We start from the raw sequence: 19,881 nt of genomic DNA on the forward strand, positions 1-19,881 counted from the left end.
TTGTAAAACTATATTTGTCCCACGTTGTCCATAGGCAATTCGGATCGAGTCCGGGTTTTTTGGGTTCGGGTTTAGAAATCTAAGAGACTAATACCAAATAAAACATATGAAAAAATATTAAACTTGAAATTTTCTATAATTTAATAATTTTATTAAACATAAGATAGTAACTTAATTTGTAAAAAGTTACAAATTACAAAATATTAAGAATGTAATACATTTAATCTTATTTTTTATCAAATAGAAATATTATATAAACGCATAAACTAATAAAATAAACTACTAATTTTTACTTTTAAAATAAAATTTAAACTATTTTTTTCTGTTTAGAATTTTCCTTACTAACAACTTCTAGTGGAAGTCTTCTCTCATATTTTCCATGGACATGACAATAGATTCTTTTCTTTTTGTGCAGCCTATTGCGTTGTTTAGTTCTAAGAATAATAATTTTATTAATTTATGAAACAACTTAAAAACAAAAATAAAACTCTTAAACATGAACAATTCCTCACAAATTCCTCAAGTATACCTCAACATGTAAATGATGTAACCATTTTAAATTCCTCAAAAACAATTTTACTATTTACAGCCAAAGTAAAAATTTCGAGTTGGAAAAAAAGAAGTAATTTTTTTTGCCTTCTGCAAAAAGGGAATTTTACTGCCGTCACTGCACAGTGTTGCCAGAAGAAGCTTCCTTCTCCGATACCAATTTTCCTACAACAAATGTCGAAAATGGCTTCAGTGAGTCTCCCTTCTCCCTTCTCAAACCGAACATGTTCTCTTTTTTCCTGGTTTTTCGTATATATGAGTTTCGATTTCGCCCTCTTGAAAGCCTAGTTTCGATCTATGTGGTAGACTTAGATGTATATTCGTGTTCGTGTTGCAATTGATTTCACTGGATCTCTTTGCTCATTTGCTCATTCATTTGTATATTTATGACTTGGTTCTTCTTCTGTTAAGGTTTCCATTGATTGATGAGACTTTTCTTATTTTACTTATTGATGTATCTCTCGTTTGGATTTATCATGATATATGTTTCTTGGTGTTCTGATTCCATTCAGCTTATGTATTATTGGCTTGTTTGTGAGAATTTAGAAGGCAATTGTAATTGACTTGAGTCTTTGCTTAAACGGAAGTGAAACTGTTGAATGTAGTTATGTCTTTAGCTTGCTTTGCCTCTTGTATTTGAACTTAGGTGATATATGAGCAATACTATACAGTTTCTTTTTCGTATTTAGTGTCCTTTGTTTATAATTCTCTCATATTTTTCCATGGACATGACAATAGATTCTTTTCTTTTTGTGCAGCCTATTGCGTTGTTTCGGCAGATTCCAATGGCATTCTTGGAGCGAGTTTAAGAGGATTTCAACAAGAGATATGGTGGTGGATAGGAATGGCTACAACTACTTAACCCAACAGCTTGAACAAAGAGTTTTGGTACTTTTGGCTCATCCCGAGGAGATTAGCAAACTTGCCAAGGTTAAGGCTCTAGTGACCAAAATGAAAGGTGTTATGATGGAGAACATTGAGAAGGTCTGAATCATATATCCATGTCAATCTCATAATTTTATATCATTCATTTGAGAATATATGACTTGAATTTTCTCTGTTTTTTCCCACTTATGCGAAACTGACTGAGGTTTATGTAATTCATTAACTTGCAGGCTCTTGACCGCAGTGAGAAAATTAAAATTCTAGTGGACCTTCGTTCAAAGTATAGTAACTTACCTTTTCCCTCATATGTGAGCTTTTTGATACAATATATCTCCTTTCTAGTTGTCACGCTCTTATATTTCCAGTTCTGATATCTACAGGGTCAAGAAGATATCATAACGCCAGGAACGAAAATTACAAGAAAGATGTGGTTTCAGAACATGAAGTTTAAGCTCATAGTCCTTGGTACATCTTCGTCTAGGTTTGTCTTAATAACTGAAAGAAGAAGAAGATTACGTTGACGAATTATAATGCCCACATTGCTCTACTAAATTGATGGGAAACTGTACCCGAGGTATATGCCCTTCTTTCTTCATTCTGTTTTTGCGATCTCTTTTTCATAAATTTTGTTAGGGATAATGAAATATGATGACTTAGTACTGATTTATGATCCTTTAGGGTATGAATATGTTAAGCTGCTGGGATTTGCAAATATCTAGATTAGGTCTTTGTGATGATATGGTTTCTTGTAATCTAAAACCCAATTTTGAGTTCTGCTACTCTTTTTATTAGGAAAAGAAACAACATCTAATGAGAATTCACCATTCTTACTTTATAGAAACAAAAACATCAGATAAAGATACAACAAACGTTAGGAAATACTTCAATACAATACCAACAGGCAACAACAACTTGACATAAACGATCAAATTCATAACCAAAAGATCTTAATGGTTTCTGCTCTGAAACAGAAAAACTAGCCACTCCGGTTTGTATGAAGCAATGAGTTGTGCTATTGCCAATCCAAGTAACACACCAACCCCATACCCTATTCCCACGCCTTTCCAATTCAACACTTGTTCCTCTTCTTCTTCCTCTTCTTCTTCTTCTTTAGGATGTTGTGCTGGTGGTGCGTTAGTCCCAAAGCAACTTTCTTGAAGAGGCAAACCACAAAGCCCTGCATTTCCTTCAAATGACGATTTAGGTTGCCCAGTTATCTGTGTTCCTTGTGGTATTTCACCGTTGAGTTGGTTGTGAGACACGTTCATGTATGCCAAAAACGAGAGAGTCCCTATTCCATTAGGAATTGTCCCTGAGAGTTGGTTACTTGATAGGTCTAGTGACTCGATCTTCTTAAGATTGGCCAAAGACAGAGGAATATGGCCTGTGAAGGCGTTGTTCGATAAGTTGAGTGCGATCAGTGCCTTTAAGAGACCAATAGATTCAGGAATTTCTCCTTCAAGTCTATTTCCAGAAAAATCAATGGTCGCTGAGGAACTAAGGACCCTATTTTGCTCCATAGACAGACCTTTATATTGTAAATCTATAGCTTCCAGAGAGGTGAAGTAATAGGTCCCGTAAACAACCTTGTTATATACCATATATAGACCTTGATCTTCATTCATCGTGAGTGATGATGCTTTCCAATTCTCAAAAAAATCTGGGGGCAAGCTACCAGTGAATTTATTACCAGCTATCTCAAGTATCCGCAGCTCAGGAAAACCCAGAGAGCCTTGATTAGGAGGAGATAGAGGACCATAGAAGTTGTTTGAATGGAGAATAAGGACTTGCAATTTCGGTAAAGCCTTAAGGGAGAAAGGAAATGTATCTTTGATTCCGTTGTGGTCCACACTTAGAAACTGTAGAGCTGAGCAATTTAGAAGAGACCTTGGAAGCTTTCCTGTTAATCGATTGTAGCCAACGTCGAGTGACCGTAGAGGTGCATCGGCATAATAAGTGTCTGGAATACTTCCTTCCAAGTTGTTCTTCCGGAGATTCAAAATCAAGAAGTTACTTGGACATGGAGGAATTGGACCGGTGAAGTTGTTGTAGCTTAGATCAAGGAAAACAAGTGACCTTCTACTGCAGATTGAAAGAGGTATGTCGCCTCCGTATCTATTGTTTCTTGCAGAGAAGTAGTTGACAGAGAGCGGTAGATGTGGAAGTGCTCCTTCTAAATTGTTTGACAGCAAATTTAAGATCCGTACAGATGAATTTACTAAAATTTCTGATGAACCTTCGAAGCCAGTAAACAAATTTTCTTCAATGAAAACTGAGCTCAGACGAGGAAGGCTCCATAACCACTCTGGGATTTTCCCACTGATTTTATTGGTTGATAAGGCAATAAACTCCAAATTCGGAAGGGTCTTTAAGATGTTTGGGAAAACACTGATGTTGCAGTGTTTCAAGAGTAATGCTTCCAAGGTCGATGGAATGTATGAATCCAAACTTAAACTAGCCTGAGATATCCAACCACCGGAAAGATCGAGGAGCAACAAATATTTGAGAGAGGAGAAGAGTTTCAAATTAATTGGGTAGCTTGTGTTTAGGAAAGAAAGGTGGAGCTCTTTGAGGTTGATAAGCTTTGAGATAGGCTCTATGATTTTTCCTTCAAAATGGTTTTCACCTAGGTTCAAATTCTCTAGCCTTGACGACAAAGAGGAGTTAGGAACTTCAATAGAACCACTGAGATTGTTTCCACCTAAATCAAGATAGGATAAGAAAGGCATAGTGAAGAGAGAAGAAGGGATGGTTCCAGAGAAGTGATTATCAGAAAGATGTAGAATGGAGAGCTTGGTTAGATTTTGTACAAGCGGAAGACTACCAGTGAAGTCGTTCAAGGGAAGGTACAACTCGGTTAACTGGGTGAGGTTACTAATTGTGGGGGGAACTTGACCGAAGAAGCTATTAGAGCTAACATCCAATAACTCTAGTTTGTTGAGATTACCAAATTCATAAGGGAGTGAAGAGGAGGTGAAGTTGTTAGAACCGAGATCAAGGTAAGCGAGGTTGTGCAACTCAAAGAGGCTACTGTTGGGATTAAGAGTTCCAGAAAAGTGATTATGAGAAACATCTAAAATTGTGAGCTTGCGTAAATTCCGCACAAACGATAAACTACCAGTGAGCTCGTTATGGTGGAGGAGTAAAGCGGAAAGCATGCTTAGGTTACTAAAAGAGGAAGGAACTTGGCCTAGGAAGCCACCAGTAGACATAAACAAAACCTCTAATTTGTTGAGCATTCCAAACTCGGAAGGGATTGAAGAGGGGGTGAAGTTGTTGTAAGAGAGATAAAGGTGACGAAGCTGATGAAACTGGAAGAGGCTACTGTTAGATTTTAGAGTTCCACTGAGACAGGCCCTGAGTCGTAGCTTCATGACCGCGCCCGTGGAGTTATCGCACCACACCCCATTCAAGGAGTCACTATGGTTGCAAGCATGAGTATCAAACTCGTTTTTGAACTGCGTAAAGGCTTGAATCTGGTGGGGACCACAAGCACCAAGACCAACAACCGGGTCATTAAAAGAGAAGAAGCTTGAAGCCAAGGAGACACAAGAGAGTAAGAGTAGCAAGAGAAAATTCAAACGGAAAAGCAATTCAGACATGATGAAAACAGCTTTGTAAGAAAGAAAGGTTTTTGATATAAGAAATGTGAGAGAGAAGATTGGTATAAATAAAGATAGGAAGTAGTTTTGCATAGTGGAGCACAAATTGACTTGGAAGAAGTTAGAGGTAAGTGAAGTCGTCTTTGTATTCGGGCTTGGAGAAGTGAAGTCCACGTTAGATAATTTTTCTTAAGTATAATTTGGATTGGAACCACATCACTTTGAAAGTTCTCATATATATGTTCAAAATCACATAAATAAAATTAGCATAAGGACAAACATATTGGATACGTTTGATTATTGGAGACATTTCGTAGCCCGACGTGCTTTGACGAAGAAGAATTGGCGTTGTTTTGATTTGTTTGTCGAGTATCAAATTTCGAAGTTGGTATGGTAACGAGGCAAAGTGAAAGTGGTCAGATAATGGGGAAGATGATAGTTTTAGCTAACAAAAGATCGTTAAACCGATTAGAAGATATGCGGTAAAGAGGATTTGAAAATGATGAAGAAGATGATAGTTTCATTTTTCTTTTACTTGAATGATTTTCTCCATTGGAGGATCATGAGCACACTTGCGAGTTACAGCGTCAGATAATAGGGCCATAGGGGTGAGGCAAGATCCTACTACAAATTACCAACTGATATTGTGACCGTGGGAAAACCGTTAATCTTAAAAAGAAAATCATTTTATGTATTACTATGGTTTTTTTAAAATAAATAAAATAAAACTAAGAATATTTTCATGATTGTTGTAGATTTCGTGAATTATATAAATAGTTTTTCAGCAAAAATATATGTAATTTTTAGAAATGCTTTACTCTTTGTGTAAAATACATGAGTAATCACATATGTATACATGCATGTAGTTTTATCCTATTCTATTTTATTTTCTTCTAATACTGGTGATAAAATCGTATGATGATATTATTTTTAATTTCTAAAATATTTATTTACCAAAATGTATAGATTAGTTTACACTTAATAAACTTTTATGTCTATCTAAATTCGCATTATATAGAGTTAGGAAAAAAGTCAAAACATTATATATTAGGAAATAATTTAATATAGAGTTAGGAAGAAAACCAAAAATGAAAATTCATATATAATTAACAAAATGGAAAGAATTGAAAAAATTTAATAACCATGCATAAAATACAATAGAAAAATGAAAGGGGTGCAAAAACTAAAAATAATTGACATATATTATGTATATTTTTGACTGAGAACTTTTCTCTCTCTCTTCTCTCTCCTTTATTTTTCAGAGAGAAAGAAAAGTTTTCGATATGATTTCGTCGGCAAGAGTTTTTATAAAAACTTCTGTTGCAATTTCATGGGGCGTTTCACTGGCTTATTAAGCAGTCAAAACTTTTCTTCTGGCATCGGTGGCTCTGTTATGCACCGTTGGCCGGCAAACTTCCAGCATCGATTGGCTTCTTCCGCAACGGTGGCTGGCTTCGTCTCCATCGATTCGTCTTCGAGAGATTCGGATGGCTTATGTCCCGGCTTTTGTCCGGTTTTGGGTTGATGTAAGCAAGTTCTAAAAAAATAAATTTTCCTTTCCGATTGAAAAGTTTTGAAGAAGAAGATGAAGAAGGTTTCAGATTTTCATCAAGTGGAGTCATAATTTCATCAACACTCAATTGGAATTTCGCCTCTAATTCTTCGGGCGAAGAAGATGAATAAGATTCTGGACATTTTCTGCTTGGAATGAAGATTCCGGTGTCACCTCTACTTTCCGGTGATCGGAAATTCTCTCCTCTTCAACTTCCCACGTGTCTTCCATCTCTTTTCGACTTGCCACGTGCTCTTTGCGCTGTTCACGTCACTTTTCCTTCTGGCAAAGGAATTTATTTGGGCTTTGGGCTTTTGTTGTTTTATGGGTTATGTTTGTTTTTTAAATTGTAGGCTTGTTTCTTTGGCTATGTATAATTGGGTCTGTTCACTTGGCTTTGTAACATTAATAAGACACTTGTGACAAAAAAAAAATAATTGACAAAAGTAAAATATTGAGTTGAAGAAAGAATTTCACTTCCGTCACTGCGCAGTGCGATCCACTAGAACGAAGCTTTCCTTCTTCGAATAACAAGCAAACAAGTTCACATACAATTGCGACGGTCACACGAATTCAATTACCTCGTCCATAATGGCTTCAGTGAGTCTCTCTTCTTAATCGGAACACGTTCTCTTTGTGCCTGGATTCGCGTAAAATTGAGTTTCGATCTATTTGGTAGACGTAGATGTACCATTTTGTGTTCGTATTGCAATCGATTTCACTGGATCTATTTGCTCATTTTCAATCTCCACCAGTGACATTCACGTGTGTATTGATGGATTCGTTCTGTTTCTATTGATGGATTCGATTTTTGTTGTTGTACTTATTTGATTCATCATCTCTCGTTTGGATTAATCTTGATCTCTGTTTATTGGTGTGTGATTCCATTCAGCTTATGTATTGGCTTGTTTTTGAGAACTTATAAGGCATTTGTAATTGAGACTTTGCTTAAATTTACTTTGCTACAACCAAACTTTTTAGCATGTATTGTTGAATGTAACTACATTCAACAATTCGGGTGATATATATGAGCAATAACTCTACAGTTTCTTTTTCGTATTTGTAAACCATTTAGGGTCTTTTTATGATTCTCTCGTATTTGTTCATGGACCTGACTATAGATTCTCTTCTTTTTGTGCAGCCTATTGCGTTGTTGCAGCAGATTCCAATGGCTTTCAACAAGAGATATGGTGGTGGAAAGGAATGGCTACAACTTACAAAGAGACCGAAGTCAAAGGTGTTTTTATGGAGAACATTGAGAAGGTCAGAGTTATATATCCATGTCAATCATAGACAAAGTAACTTTGCTCACCAATATCATCCTTACACTCAAGCTGTCTAATGTAACCAATGGGAAGTATGTCTAGCCTTGGACCAGAGTTGTTATAATAAAAAGTACCCAACTCGATGTCTTGAAGAAATGGAAAGATTTGTTGGTTGATTGTTGCATTCTCAGGGTATTTGGGACAAAGATTGTTGTGATAATCCATTCTGGCGAGTCTTATGAAATCATCGAAATAGTTCAGCTCAAGGATATGGAACTTGACGAAGGATATATACTTAGCTCTCACTCTTCACTTTTCAGGCGACCAAAAGGGATAGTAGAGATATGTCCTCGTGACGCTTATCAACTGACAAAAAAACAAGAGGGGATCATAAAGAGCATCCATATGATTGTCAGAGACAGAGGAAAATTTATCATGGTACTCTTCTTTTTTTTTCTTTTTTTTTTTCTTTAGAGATTAACCAGAGAATGAAGAAGAAGAGGTAAAAGATATATGAGAAATAGGTGAATGGTTTTTGTCTAAGTCTTTCTTTTGTGTATATGAATCTTTATTTTCAAAGGGAAATCTCTTTTGAATTAGTTGGGTTAAACTTTAGTTTAAAGATTTCTTTCTACTTTGTTGTTATGATTTTTTTTTTTTTTCTGTAGGAACTTTACTTGAAAAAGTCAGGTAAAGTAGAAAAGGGGATAAAAATAGACTAATGAAGAAAATCTCTAAAGGGGTTAAAAATCGACTAATGAAGGAAAAAAATCCTAAAGAAAGAAGAAAGACATGACAGTAACTGCGCCTTCCTTCGCTCTCCACTTTCTTTGTCAGCTTCAGACAAATGTGAACGCACCAAAAGGTACGTGCAAAGAATACAAAGTGGAACAAGGCAAAGAGTTTTTAGTATTTACCATGGAAACTGAACGATGGTGATGATGATGACAGGTTCAATGGTAAGGAAGACTCCCGTTCCCTGAAAATGACTTGATGGAAATTGTGTGCCAAGTTGTTGGAGACAGATCAAGACTTTTTAGACCTCTCACTAGAAGTAAGGTATGTTTTAACACTGCTAAAAACCAACAGAGAAAGATTGAAAAGAAATGAAAATTGTGACGTGGTGCATGTGTGAGATAGTTCTTGGTGATTAGCATGGTGTATAGGTTGGGAGTTTACAGTTATGGAACGTAGGGAATTATAGTTTTGGTATGTGTCATAGTGGAACTAAGAGGCTGCAGATCAACAAGTCTTGTTGAGACTTATTAGCAAAGAGTTATATTGTGTTTCAGTGTTAGATGAGTTGTCTATTTAGGAAAAAATCAAAGATGTATATGAATATGCTACGAAGAATTCACCATTCTTATTTATAGAAAACAAAATAGACACAAAAGCATCAGTTTATAGATAAAGATAGAAGAAAGGTAAAGAAATGCTTACAATACAATACCAACAACAACTTGACAAACATTGAAGGGTCAAACTCAAAACCAAAAAAGATCTTAACAGTTTCTGCTCTTAATTACCAGAGAAGCTAGCCACTTCGGTTTATATAAAGAAATGAGTTGTGCTATTGCCAATCCAAGTAACACTCCAATTCCGTACCCTATTGCCACTGCTTTCCAGTTTAACACTTGCTCATCTTCTTCCTCTTCTTCTTGTTCTTTAGGATGTTGTGCTGGTGGTGTGTTAGTCCCGAAGCAACTTTCTTGAAGAGGAAAACCGCAAAGCCCTGCATTTCCTTCAAATGACGATTTAGGTTGCCCAGTTATTTGTGTTCCTTGTGGTATTTCACCAATGAGTTGGTTGTGAGACACGTTCACGTATGCCAAAAACGAGAGGGTCCTTAGGCCATTAGGAATAGTCCCTGAGAGTTGGTTACTTGATAGGTCTAGTGACTCCATCTTCTTAAGATTGGCGAAAGAAAGAGGAATATGGCCTGTGAAGGCGTTGTTCGATAAGTTGAGTGCGATCAGTGCCTTTAAGAGACCAATAGATTCAGGAATTTCTCCTTCAAGTCTGTTTCCTGAAAAATCAATGGTGGCTGAGGAAGTAAGGACGTTCCTTTGCTCCATAGATAGACCTTTATATCGTAAATCTATAGTTTCATAATAGGTGAGGTGATAGTTCCCGAAAATAACCTTGCCATATACCATATATAGACCCAGATCTTCATTCATCGTGTGTGATGATGCTTTCCAATTCACAAAAAAGTCTGAGGACAAGCTTGTCGACGGCCGGCCGCGGCCGGCCGTCGACAAGCTTCCGGTTAGTTTGTTACCAGCTATCTCCAGTATCCGCAGCTCAGGAAAACCCAGAGGACCTTCATTAGGAGGAGATAGAGGACCATAGAATTTGTTTGAACTGAGGAGAAGGACTTGCAATTTCGGTAAAGCCTTGAGGGAGAAAGGAAATGTATCTTTGATTCCGTTGTGGTCCACACTTAGAAACTGTAGAGCTGAGCAATTTATAAGAGACCTTGGCAGCTTCCCTGTTAATCGATTGTAGCCAACGTCGAGTGACCGTAGAGGCGTATCCTCATAATACTTGTCAGGAATACTTCCTTCCAAGTTGTTCTTTCGGAGTTTCAAATACAATAAGTTACTCAGACATGGAGGAATTGGTCCGGTGAAGTTGTTGTAGCTTAGATCAAGAACATCAAGCGAGCTTCTATTACAGATTGAAAGAGGTATGTCGCCTCCGAATCTATTGTCTATTGCAGAGAAATAGTTGATAGAGAGCGGTAGATGCGGGAGTGCCCCTTCTAAACTGTTTGTATCCAAACTTAAGATCTGCACTGATGAATTTACTAAAACTTCTGATGACCCTTCAAAGCCAGTTAACAAATTATCTGTAATGAACACTGAGCTCAGACGAGGAAGGCTCCATAACCACTCTGGAAATTTCCCACTGATTCTATTGTTGGATAAGGCAATATACTCCAAATTATGAAGGGTCTTGAAGACGTTAGGGAAATCACTGATGTCGCAATGCTCCAAACGCAACACTTCCAGGGTAGATGGAATGTATGAATCCAAAGTTAAACTAGCCTTTGATATCCAATCACCGGAAAGATCGAGGAGCAACAAAGATTTGAGAGAGGAGAAGAGACTTAAGTCAATTGGGTAGCTTGTGTTTAGGAAAGAAAGGTCGAGCTCTTTGAGGTTGATGAGCTTTGAGATAGGCTCTAGGATTTTTCCTTCGAAATGGTTTTCACCTAGGTGCAAACTCTCTAGCCTTGATGACGAAGATGAGTTAGGAACTTCAATTGAACCGTTGAGATTGTTTCCTTTTAATGAAAGATAGGATAAGAAAGGCATAGTGAAGAGAGAAGAAGGGATTGTTCCAGAGAAGTGATTACCAAAAAGATGTAGAATGGAGAGCTTGGTTAGATTTTGTACAAGCGGAAGACTACCAGTGAAGTGGTTCAAGGGAAGGTACAACTCGGTTAACTGGGTTAGGTTACTAATAGTGGGAGGAACTTGACCGAAGAAGCTATTAGAGGAAACATCCAAGACCTCTAGTTTGTTGAGATTGCCAAATTCATAAGGGAGTGAAGAGGAGGTGAAGTTGTTGTAACGGAGATTAAGGTAAATGATGTGGTGCAACTCAAAGAGGCTACTATTGGGATTCAAAATTCCAGAGAAGTGATTATAAGAAACATCTAAAACTCTGAGCTTGCGTAGATTCCGCGCAAATGATAAACTACCAGTGAGGTCATTATTGGAAAGGACTAAGGCGGAAAGCATGCTTAGGTTACTAAATGAAAAAGGAACTTGGGCGAGGAAGCCACTACTTGAAAGAGACAATACCTCTAAGTTGTTGAGCATTCCAAACTTGGAAGAAATTGAAGAGGAGGTGAAGTTGTTATGAGGGAGAAGAAGGGAACGGAGATGATGAAACTGGAAAAGGCTACTGTTAGGTTTCAGAGTTCCGCTAAGACATGCCCTGAGTTGTAGCATCGTGACCGCACCCGTGGAGTCATCGCACCACACTCCATTCCAAGGGTCACTATGGTTGCAAGCACGAGTATCAAACTCGTTCTTGAACTGCGTAAAGGCTTGAATCTGGTGGGGACCACAAGCACCAAGACCAACAACAGGGTTATTAAAAGTGAAGAAGCTTGAAGGAGAGACACAAGATAGTAAGAGTAGCAAGAGAAAATTCAAACTGAAAAGCAATTCAGACATGATGAAAACAGCTTTGAAAGAAAGAATGGATTTTGATATAAGAAATGTGAGAGAGAAGATTGGTATAAATAAAGATAGAATGTGGTTTTGCATAGTGGAAGCAGTGAGAGCTAAGTGAAGTCGTCATTGAAGTGAAATCGACGTTAGATGACTTTTCTAATGTATATTTTGGACTGGAATCACATCACTTTGAAATTATACATTATGTTCAAAATCACAAGAAGAATAATGAGGGTGATATTGACCCCAACATGTGTTACACACCAAGCTTATATTGGTGAGTCAAGATCCTACCACAAATGTCCAACTGATATTGACCCCTACATGTGTTACACACCAAACTGCTGCACCATCAGCTAACGGAATAGGAATCTTCCTTGGTTAAGATCTTTGTGACGTGAGGAAATAAAAGTTTTGAAAATAACGCCAAAAAAATAGGCTGAATTATTATTTATGAAATCACAATCAAAATGTTATTTACCTAAGAAACAAAACTGGACACGAAAGCAAGCTAGCAAAGTTTTTTACACGTAATGGAAGATAGAAAAACTATCCACAATATTCCATATCATTTGAGGAAATATTGCGTTAAAAACTAAAATTAAGTGACCAAGTGAAAATTTGGTGATTCTCACTTCCGTCACTGCACAGTGCATAGTGCCTCCAGAACCAGAAGCTTCCTTCTTCAGATAACAAACAAGTTCACTCACATACAATTGCGACGGTCACACGCCTTCAATTACCTCGTCGAAAATGGCTTCAGTGAGTCTCCCTTCTCAATCCGAACACGTTCTCTTTGTGCCTGGATTCGCGGAAATATGAGTTTCGATTTCACTCTACTGAAAACGTTGGGATTTATCTTCATCTCTGTTTCTTAGTGTTCTGATTCCATTCAGCATTGTAGTTGATCCTTTATAGTATGAATATTTAGAAAGAGATTTAACCTGTTGGGGTTTGCTTATATATTAATTAGTTCTTTGTAGTCTAAAATTCAATTTTCAGTTTCAGATGTTTCGTCTCTCCCCATTGACTCTTCCCTGCCTCTCTGCCACTTTTTTTATTCGTTAGGGAAAAAACAAAAGATGTATATGAATATGCTACGTAGAATTCACCATTCTTATTTATAGAAAACAAAATAGACACAAAAGCATCAGTTTATAGATAAAGATACAAGAAAGGTAAAGAAATGCTTACAATACAATACCAACAACAACTTGACAAACATTGAAGGATCAAACTCAAAACCAAGAAAAAGATCTTAACGGTTTCTGCTCTTAATCAGACAAGCTAGCCACTCTGGTTTGTATGAAGCAATGAGTTGTGCTATTGCCAATCCAAGTAACACTCCAACCCCATACCCTATTGCCACGCCTTCCCAGTTCAACACTTGTTCCTGTTCTTCATCTTCTTCTTCTTTAAACTGATGTGCTGGTGGTGCATTAGTCCCAAAGCATCTTTGTTGAAGAGGCAAACCACAAAGCCCTGCATTTCCTTCAAATGACGATTTAGGTTGCCCAGTTATCTGTGTTCCTTGTGGTATTTCACCGTTGAGTTGGTTGTGAGACACGTTCACGTACGCCAAAAACGAGAGAGTCCCTAGTCCATTAGGAATGGTCCCTGAGAGTTGGTTACTTGATAGGTCTAGTGACTCGATCTTCACAAGATTGGCCAAAGACAGAGGAATATGGCCTGTGAAGGCGTTGTTCGATAAGTTGAGTGCGATTAGTGCCTTTAAGAGACCGATAGATTCAGGAATTTCTCCTTCAAGTCTGTTTCCAGAAAGATCAATGGTGGCTGAGGAAGTAAGAACCCACTTTTGCTCCATAGATAGACCTTTATATTGTAAATCTATAGTTGCCAGATAGCTGAGGTAATAAATCCCGTAAACAACCTTGCTATATACCATATATAGACCTTGATCTTCATTCATCGTGAGTGATGATGCTTTCCAGTTCACAAAAAAATCTTGGGGCAAGCTTCCGGTTAGTTTATTACCAGCTATCTCAAGTATCCGCAGCTCAGGAAAACCCAGAGAGCCTTGATTTGGAGGAGATAGAGGACCATAGAATTTGTTTGAACTGAGGAGAAGGACTTGCAATTTCGGTAAAACCTTAAGGTAAAAAGGAAATGTATCTTCGATTCCGTTGTGGTCCACACTAAGAAACTGTAGAGCTGAGCAATTTAGAAGAGACCTTGGAAGCTTTCCCGTTAATCGATTGTAGCCAACGTCGAGTGACCGTAGAGGTGCATCGGCAAAATAAGTGTCTGGAATACTTCCTTCCAAGTTGTTCTTCCGGAGATTCAAAAATAGTAAGTTACTGAGACATGGCGGAATTGGACCGGTGAAGTTGTTGTATCTTAAATCAAGGACATCAAGCGAGCTTCTATTGCAGATTGAAAGAGGTATGTCGCCTTTGAATCTATTGTATCTTGCAGAGAAGTAGATGATAGAGAGTGGTAGATGCGGAAGTGCCCCTTCTAAACTGTTTGAATCCAAAACTAAGATCTGCACCGATGAATTTACTAAAATTTCTGATGAACCTTCGAAGCCAGTTAACAAATTATCTCCAATGAACACTGAGCTCAGACGAGGAAGGCTCCATAACCACTCTGGGATTTTCCCACTGACTCTATTGTTGGATACGTCAATACACTCCAAATTCGGAAGGCTCTTTAAGATGTTTGGGAAATCACTGATGTTGCACTGCTTCATATACAATGCTTCCAAGGTCAATGAGATGTATGAATCCGAACTTAAACCTGCCTGAGATATCCAATCACCGGTAAGATCGAGGACCAACAAGGATTTGAAAGAGGAAAAGAGACTTAAGTCAATTGGGTAGCTTGTGCTTAGGAAAGAAAGGTCGAGCTCTTTGAGGTTGATGAGCTTTGAGATAGGCTTTAGGATTTTTCCTTCAAAATGGTTTTTACCTAGGTACAAACTCTCTAGCCTTGATGACGAAGAGGAGTTAGGAACTTCAATTGAACCGTTGAGATTGTTTCCTTTTAATGAAAGATAGGATAAGAAAGGCATAGTGAAGAGAGAAGAAGGGATTGTTCCAGAGAAGTGATTACCAAAAAGTGCTAGAATGGAGAGCTTGGTTAGATTTTGTACAAGTGGAAGACTACCAGTGAAGTCGTTCAAGGGAAGGTACAACTCGGTTAACTGGGTGAGGTTACTAATTGTGGGGGGAACTTGACCGAAGAAGCTATTAGAGCTAACATCCAATAACTCTAGTTTGTTGAGATTGCCAAATTCATACGGGAGTGTAGAGGAGGTGAAGCTGTTAGAACCGAGACTAAGGTAAGTGAGGTGGTGCAACTCAAAGAGGCTACTATTGGGATTCAAAATTCCAGAGAAATGATTATAAGAAACATCTAAAACTCTGAGCTTGCGTAGATTCCGCACAAATGATAAACTACCAGTGAGCTCGTTATCGGAAAGGTCTAAAGCGGAAAGCATGCTTAGGTTACTGAATGAAAAAGGAACTTGGCCGAGGAAGCCACTACTTGAAAGAAACAATACCTCTAATTTGTTGAGCATTCCAAACTTGGAAGAAATTGAAGAGGAGGTGAAGTTGTTATGGATGAGAAGAAGGGAACGAAGCTCATGAAACTGGAAAAGACTACTGTTGGATTTCAGAGTTCCACTGAGACAGGCCATGAATTGTATCTTCGTGACTGCGCCCGTAGAGTTATCGCACCACACTCCATTCCAAGGGGAACTATGGTTGCAAGCACGAGTATTAAACTCGTTCTTGAACTGCGTAAACGCTTGAATCTGGTGGGGACCACAAGCACCAAGACCAACAACAGGGTTATTAAAAGTGACGAAGCTTGAAGGGGAGACACAAGAGAGTAAGAGGAGCAAGAGAAAATTCAAACGGAGAAGCAATTCAGACATGATGAAAACAGCTTTGAAAGAAAGAATGGATTTTGGTATAAGAAATGTGAGAGAGAAGATTGGTATAAATAAAGATAGGAAGTAGTTTTGCATAGTGGAGCACAAATTGACTTGGAAGAAGTTAGAGGTAAGTGAAGTCGTCTTTGTATTCGGGCTTGGAGAAGTGAAATCCACGTTAGATAATTTTTCTTTAAGTGTAATTTGGATTGGAACCACATCACTTTGAAAGTTCTCACATATATGTTCAAAATTACACGAATAAGCTTGGCATAAGGACAAACACATTGGATACGTTTGATTATTGGAGACGTTTCGTAACCCGACGTGCTTTGACGAAGGAGAATTGGCGTTGTTTTGATTTGTTTGTCGAGTATCAAATTTTGAAGTTGGTGAGGACTGACGAGGCAAAGTGAAAGTGGTCAGATAATGGAGAAGATGATGGTTTTAGCTAACAAAAGATCGTTAAACCGATTAGGAGTAGGAGATATGCGGTAAAGAGGATTTGAAAATGATGAAGAAGATGATAGTTTCATTTTTCTTTTACTTGAATGATTTTCTCCATTGGAGGATCACGAGCACACTTGCGGGTTACAGCGTCAGATAATAGGGGTGACTGGTGAGTCAAGAAGATTCTACCACAAATTACCAACTGATATTGTGGCCTTTAAATTATGTCATTTTTTTTTTGTCGTAAATTATGTCATTTATGTATTACTATAATTTTTTAAATAAATAGAATAAAACTAAGAATATTTTCATGATTGTTGTAGACCTCGTGAACTATTTAAATAGTTTCTATTCTTTTATATATTTTTATAAATAAATAAAATTTTAGATTATTTTTTTCTTTTCTTCTAGGATTATCAAATTTTCCTCAGATGAATTTCAAATTATTCTTTTTTTTTTGGTAGTTTCAAATTATTCTTAGTAAACTCAATTAAAATAAACTTAATATTCTAGAGTAAGTTTATATCTATATTTTTTCAAACGTACGGAAAATCTAGACAATAATTCCACCGTATCATTTGACGAAACATTGCGTTAAAAACTTTTAAAAAAATTTGACGAAGCAAAATATTGAGTTGAAAAGAAAATTTCACTTCCGTCACTGCACAGTGGTGCCTCTAGAAGATTCCTTCTTCGAAACAAACAATTGCGACGGTCACACGCCTTCAATTACCTCGTGGAACATGGCTTCAGTGAGTATTTCGAACACGTTCTCTTAATGCTTGGATTCGCGTATATATGAGTTTCAATCTCGCTCTCTTGACGGCGTAGTTTCGATCTATTTTGTCATTTTTCTATCGGTACCGGTGACATTCATGGATAATCGTTCTGCTTCTGTTAAGGTTTTTGGGCGTTTGTGCGTATATTAAGGTTCCTTGCCAATGAATATCTGAAGATAGTTTTCGTTTCTGTCGAATGGATGCATGTTGGATTAGAATTTTCTCTATTTTACTCATTGATGCATCTCTCGGTTGAATTTATCTTGATCTATGTATTGGCTTGTTTGTGAGAATTGAGAATGCATTGTAATTGAGACTTTGCTTGGAAGTGAAAAATTTACTTTGCTACAACCAAACTTTTAGCATGAATTGTTGATGTCTTTAGCTTGCTTTGCCTCTTGTATTTGAAGTTAGGTGATATATGAAAACCATTTAGTGTCTTTTATTTATATTTGTTGATGGACCTGACAATAGATTCTCTTCTTTTCGTGCAGCCTATTGCGTTGTTGCGGCAGATTCTCAACAAGAGATATGGTGGTGAACAAAATACCAAAGAAAATAACATTGTCATTTAAGTGTCTGTGGATTCGGTTTTAACTGAGTTACTTGTTCCCCAGGTCTTAACTAAAGGATGACATTGAGTACTGTGTGGATCTTCCTTTAGAAGATCAGCAAACTTGCCAAGGTTAAGGCTCATGTGACCGAAGTGAAATAATGGAGAGGTCAGAATCATATATCCATGTCAATCTCACAATTTTAAATATCATTAACTTGAGAATATATGTCATGTATGCCTTGAATTTTCAATGCTCCTTGCGCACTTCTGCCAAACTGATTGAGCTTTATGTAATTCATTAACTTGCAGGCTCTTGATCGCAGTGAAAAAATTGAGCTTCTAGTGGACAAAATCCGAGAACCTTTGTTCACAGGTTAGTAACTTACCTTTCACTCATATGTGAGCTTTTTGATACAAGCATATCTTCTTTCTAATTGTCATGCTCTTTTATCTCGAATTCTGATATCTATAGGCACAAGATTCCAGAGCGCCAGGAACGAAAATGACAAGATGTGGTTTCAGAACATGAAGATTAAGCTCATAGTCCTTGGTATCATCATCTTCCTCTCGGTTAATTCTCATCGTCATCATCGCGTTAATTCTCATAATTCCCATATTGCTCTACAAGTTGATGGGAAACTCTTCCCGGTATATGTCCTTCTTTTTCTTTTTTTTGGTGGTCTCTTTCTTATGTATTTCATTTGATTTTGTTAGGGATAAAGAAATAGGATGAATTAGTACTGAAATATGATCGTAGACAAAGTAACTTTTCACACCAATATCATCCTTACACTCAAGCTGTCTAATGTAACCAATGGGAAGTATGTCTAGCCTTGGACCAGACTAGTTGCTAGTTAGTTATAATAAAAAGTACGCAGCTCGGTGTCTTGAAGAAATGGAAGGATTTATTGGTTGACTGTTGCATTATCAGGGTATTTGGGACAAAGATTGTTGTGATAATCCATTCTGGCGAGTCTTATGAAATCGTCAAAGTAGTTCAGCTCTGGGAAATCTCCGGTGCAGTTGACGAATCCGGGTGACCACACTCTTCTCTTTCAGACGCCAAAAGGGATAATAGAGATATGTCCTCGTACCCCATTTAAACCGAGAAGTGCAGTGTTTGTGACGCTTATCAACTGACAGAAAAACAAGAGGGGATCACAAAGAGCATCCATATGATTGTCAGAGACGGAGAAAGATTTATCATGGCACTCTCCTCTGTTTTTTTTTTTTATAATGCTTTGGAGATGAATAAGATAATGAAGAAGAGGTAAAAGGTAGATGAGAATAATAGGTGAATGGTTTTTGTTTAAGTCTTGGTTTTGTATGAGTTCAAAAAAGGAAAAGAAAACTAAGGTTTCTTTTTGTTTATCTGAAACTTTATGTCCGAAGGGAAATCTCTTTGGAATTAGGTGGGTTAGGAGGTCTTAGTCTTCGAATAGACAGTAGACAATCGGAGTATTAAGTTATCTTAAAGATTTCTTTCTACTTGTTTGTTATAATAATTTCATTTTTGTCTGTAGGACGACCTAAAAGAATTGTCGATGCAAGAACTTTAGTTGGAAAAGTCAGGCAACGTAGAAAAGGGGATATTAGTATACTAACGCAGAAAATCTCCAAATGGGTTCAAAATCGACTAATGAAGAAAATTTCTTAAAGAAAGAAGAAAGACATGACCGTAATCTCCACTTTCTTTGTCAGCTTCAGACAAATGTGAACGCATCAAAAGGTATGTGCAAATAATAGAAAGTGGAACAAGGCAAAGACTTTTTAGTATTTACCATGGAAACTGAACGATGTTGATGGTGATGACAGGTTCAATGGTAAGTAAGACTTCCATACCCTGAAGATGACTTGATGGAAATTGTGTGTGCCAAAGTTGTTGGAGACAGAGCAAGACTTTTTATACCTCTCACTAGGAGTAAGGTATGTCTTAACACTGCTAAAAACCAACATAGAAAGATTGAAAAGAAAAGAAAATTGTGACTTGGTTAGTGAGATAGTTATTGGTGATTAGCATGGTGTATAGGTTGGGAGTTTACAGTTGTGGAACGTAGGGGATTATAGTTTTGGTATGTGTCATAGTGGAACTAAGAGGCTGAAGATCAACAAGTCTTGTTGAGACATATAAGCAATGAGTTATATTCTGTTT

General features: G+C 37.4%; 9 protein-coding genes, 1 long non-coding RNA gene and 1 pseudogene across 28 annotated transcripts; 5 read left to right on the top strand and 6 right to left on the bottom strand.

The window, feature by feature from the left end:
* Window positions 1–589: 589 nt before the first annotated feature.
* VAMP728 (vesicle-associated membrane protein 728) lies at window positions 590–2,272 on the top strand. Of its 5 annotated transcripts, none has more exons than NM_113401.5 (4): window positions 590–741; window positions 1,308–1,533; window positions 1,665–1,714; window positions 1,815–2,272. In NM_113401.5, exons 2-4 carry the CDS (start codon window positions 1,378–1,380, stop codon window positions 1,831–1,833), a joined length of 225 nt encoding a protein of 74 aa, NP_189133.4. In that variant the 5' UTR covers window positions 590–741; window positions 1,308–1,377; the 3' UTR covers window positions 1,834–2,272. The 5 variants fall into 5 exon arrangements, with proteins under 5 accessions (NP_189133.4, NP_001326704.1, NP_001326706.1 ...); NM_001338721.1 differs by having other exon boundaries at window positions 673–960; window positions 1,815–2,264; NM_001203037.1 differs by having other exon boundaries at window positions 713–741; window positions 1,665–1,742; window positions 1,815–2,144.
* On the bottom strand, window positions 2,259–5,190 carry RLP39 (receptor like protein 39; the record flags this gene model as incomplete). 2 transcript variants are annotated; one of them, NM_001338723.1, is made up of 1 exon in its annotated part: window positions 2,259–5,190. In NM_001338723.1, one exon carries the CDS (start codon window positions 5,127–5,129, stop codon window positions 2,382–2,384), a length of 2,748 nt encoding a protein of 915 aa, NP_001327089.1. The 2 variants fall into 2 exon arrangements, with proteins under 2 accessions (NP_001327089.1, NP_189134.1); NM_113402.1 differs by having other exon boundaries at window positions 2,382–5,036.
* Window positions 5,191–5,431: 241 nt separating this feature from the next.
* Window positions 5,432–5,699, bottom strand: AT3G04845. Its single transcript, NR_141130.1, has one exon. It is a non-coding gene; the product is annotated as an other RNA (long non-coding RNA).
* A 513-nt stretch (window positions 5,700–6,212) lies between these two features.
* AT3G24927 lies at window positions 6,213–7,019 on the top strand (annotated as a pseudogene). The gene has a single exon.
* Window positions 7,020–7,179: 160 nt separating this feature from the next.
* AT3G24929 (uncharacterized protein) lies at window positions 7,180–12,805 on the top strand (the record flags this gene model as incomplete). 7 transcript variants are annotated; one of them, NM_001338725.1, is made up of 6 exons in its annotated part: window positions 7,180–7,188; window positions 7,730–7,851; window positions 8,174–8,291; window positions 8,522–8,718; window positions 8,805–9,438; window positions 9,523–10,082. In NM_001338725.1, 4 exons carry the CDS (start codon window positions 7,180–7,182, stop codon window positions 8,573–8,575), a joined length of 303 nt encoding a protein of 100 aa, NP_001319638.1. The 7 variants fall into 7 exon arrangements, with proteins under 7 accessions (NP_001319638.1, NP_001327175.1, NP_001327172.1 ...); NM_001338727.1 differs by having other exon boundaries at window positions 8,805–8,912; NM_001338726.1 differs by having other exon boundaries at window positions 8,805–12,805.
* Window positions 9,199–13,170, bottom strand: RLP40 (receptor like protein 40). Its single transcript, NM_113404.3, has 2 exons — window positions 10,113–13,170; window positions 9,199–10,079 (listed from the first exon to the last, which is right to left on the bottom strand). The coding sequence occupies exons 1-2, from the start codon at window positions 12,134–12,136 to the stop codon at window positions 9,356–9,358; spliced, it is 2,748 nt and encodes a 915-aa protein (NP_566757.2). The 5' UTR covers window positions 12,137–13,170; the 3' UTR covers window positions 9,199–9,355.
* An 85-nt stretch (window positions 13,171–13,255) lies between these two features.
* On the bottom strand, window positions 13,256–16,135 carry RLP41 (receptor like protein 41; the record flags this gene model as incomplete). 2 transcript variants are annotated; one of them, NM_113405.2, is made up of 1 exon in its annotated part: window positions 13,256–15,947. In NM_113405.2, one exon carries the CDS (start codon window positions 15,945–15,947, stop codon window positions 13,302–13,304), a length of 2,646 nt encoding a protein of 881 aa, NP_189137.1. The 2 variants fall into 2 exon arrangements, with proteins under 2 accessions (NP_189137.1, NP_001327885.1); NM_001338731.1 differs by having other exon boundaries at window positions 13,302–16,135.
* AT3G25012 (uncharacterized protein) lies at window positions 15,133–15,615 on the top strand (the record flags this gene model as incomplete). The annotated part of the gene is made up of 3 exons (NM_001338733.1): window positions 15,133–15,218; window positions 15,291–15,347; window positions 15,444–15,615. Coding segments are annotated over 3 exons (315 nt in total), but the record flags the coding sequence as incomplete, so codon positions are not given.
* Window positions 16,136–16,159: 24 nt separating the features above from the next.
* AT3G25011 (uncharacterized protein) lies at window positions 16,160–16,717 on the bottom strand. The gene has a single exon (NM_001338732.1). It carries the CDS (start codon window positions 16,478–16,480, stop codon window positions 16,367–16,369), a length of 114 nt encoding a protein of 37 aa, NP_001319639.1. The 5' UTR covers window positions 16,481–16,717; the 3' UTR covers window positions 16,160–16,366.
* A 356-nt stretch (window positions 16,718–17,073) lies between these two features.
* On the top strand, window positions 17,074–19,872 carry AT3G25013 (Synaptobrevin family protein). Of its 6 annotated transcripts, NM_001338735.1 has the most exons (8): window positions 17,074–17,146; window positions 17,668–17,707; window positions 17,791–17,819; window positions 18,039–18,102; window positions 18,202–18,377; window positions 18,661–18,999; window positions 19,253–19,458; window positions 19,545–19,806. In NM_001338735.1, the coding sequence occupies exons 3-6, from the start codon at window positions 17,805–17,807 to the stop codon at window positions 18,709–18,711; spliced, it is 306 nt and encodes a 101-aa protein (NP_001327574.1). In that variant the 5' UTR covers window positions 17,074–17,146; window positions 17,668–17,707; window positions 17,791–17,804; the 3' UTR covers window positions 18,712–18,999; window positions 19,253–19,458; window positions 19,545–19,806. The 6 variants fall into 6 exon arrangements, with proteins under 6 accessions (NP_001327574.1, NP_001327575.1, NP_001154645.2 ...); NM_001338736.1 differs by lacking the exon at window positions 18,661–18,999 and having other exon boundaries at window positions 19,545–19,872; NM_001161173.3 differs by lacking the exon at window positions 19,545–19,806 and having other exon boundaries at window positions 18,726–18,999; window positions 19,253–19,460.
* AT3G25014 (uncharacterized protein) lies at window positions 17,745–17,906 on the bottom strand (the record flags this gene model as incomplete). Its single annotated transcript, NM_001125220.1, has 1 exon — window positions 17,745–17,906. One exon carries the CDS (start codon window positions 17,904–17,906, stop codon window positions 17,745–17,747), a length of 162 nt encoding a protein of 53 aa, NP_001118692.1.
* Window positions 19,873–19,881: the final 9 nt, after the last annotated feature.

This window comes from Arabidopsis thaliana, chromosome 3 (assembly GCF_000001735.4).
Source record: "Arabidopsis thaliana chromosome 3, partial sequence".
In the NCBI taxonomy this organism is placed as follows: Eukaryota; Viridiplantae; Streptophyta; class Magnoliopsida; order Brassicales; family Brassicaceae; genus Arabidopsis; species Arabidopsis thaliana.

What these genes read in the sequence shown, in the direction of transcription:
- AT3G25011 (NM_001338732.1), bottom strand. Translation starts at nt 16,480, where the DNA reads ATGAAACTATCATCTTCTTCATCATTTTCAAATCCTCTTTACCGCATA.
- AT3G25013 (NM_001161173.3), top strand. An exon ending in CCGAGAACCTTTGTTCACAG is followed by an intron (nt 18,103 to 18,201) that starts GTTAGTAACTTA and finishes TGATATCTATAG; the next exon opens with GCACAAGATTCCAGAGCGCC. An exon ending in TTGATGGGAAACTCTTCCCG is followed by an intron (nt 18,378 to 18,725) that starts GTATATGTCCTT and finishes TCGTCAAAGTAG; the next exon opens with TTCAGCTCTGGGAAATCTCC.
- RLP40 (NM_113404.3), bottom strand. Translation starts at nt 12,136, where the DNA reads ATGCAAAACCACATTCTATCTTTATTTATACCAATCTTCTCTCTCACA. An exon ending in AACAAACTAACCGGAAGCTT is followed by an intron (nt 10,080 to 10,112) that starts GTCGACGGCCGG and finishes GCCGTCGACAAG; the next exon opens with CTTGTCCTCAGACTTTTTTG.
- VAMP728 (NM_001203037.1), top strand. Translation starts at nt 1,378, where the DNA reads ATGGTGGTGGATAGGAATGGCTACAACTACTTAACCCAACAGCTTGAA. An exon ending in TGATGGAGAACATTGAGAAG is followed by an intron (nt 1,534 to 1,664) that starts GTCTGAATCATA and finishes ATTAACTTGCAG; the next exon opens with GCTCTTGACCGCAGTGAGAA. An exon ending in ACTTACCTTTTCCCTCATAT is followed by an intron (nt 1,743 to 1,814) that starts GTGAGCTTTTTG and finishes TGATATCTACAG; the next exon opens with GGTCAAGAAGATATCATAAC.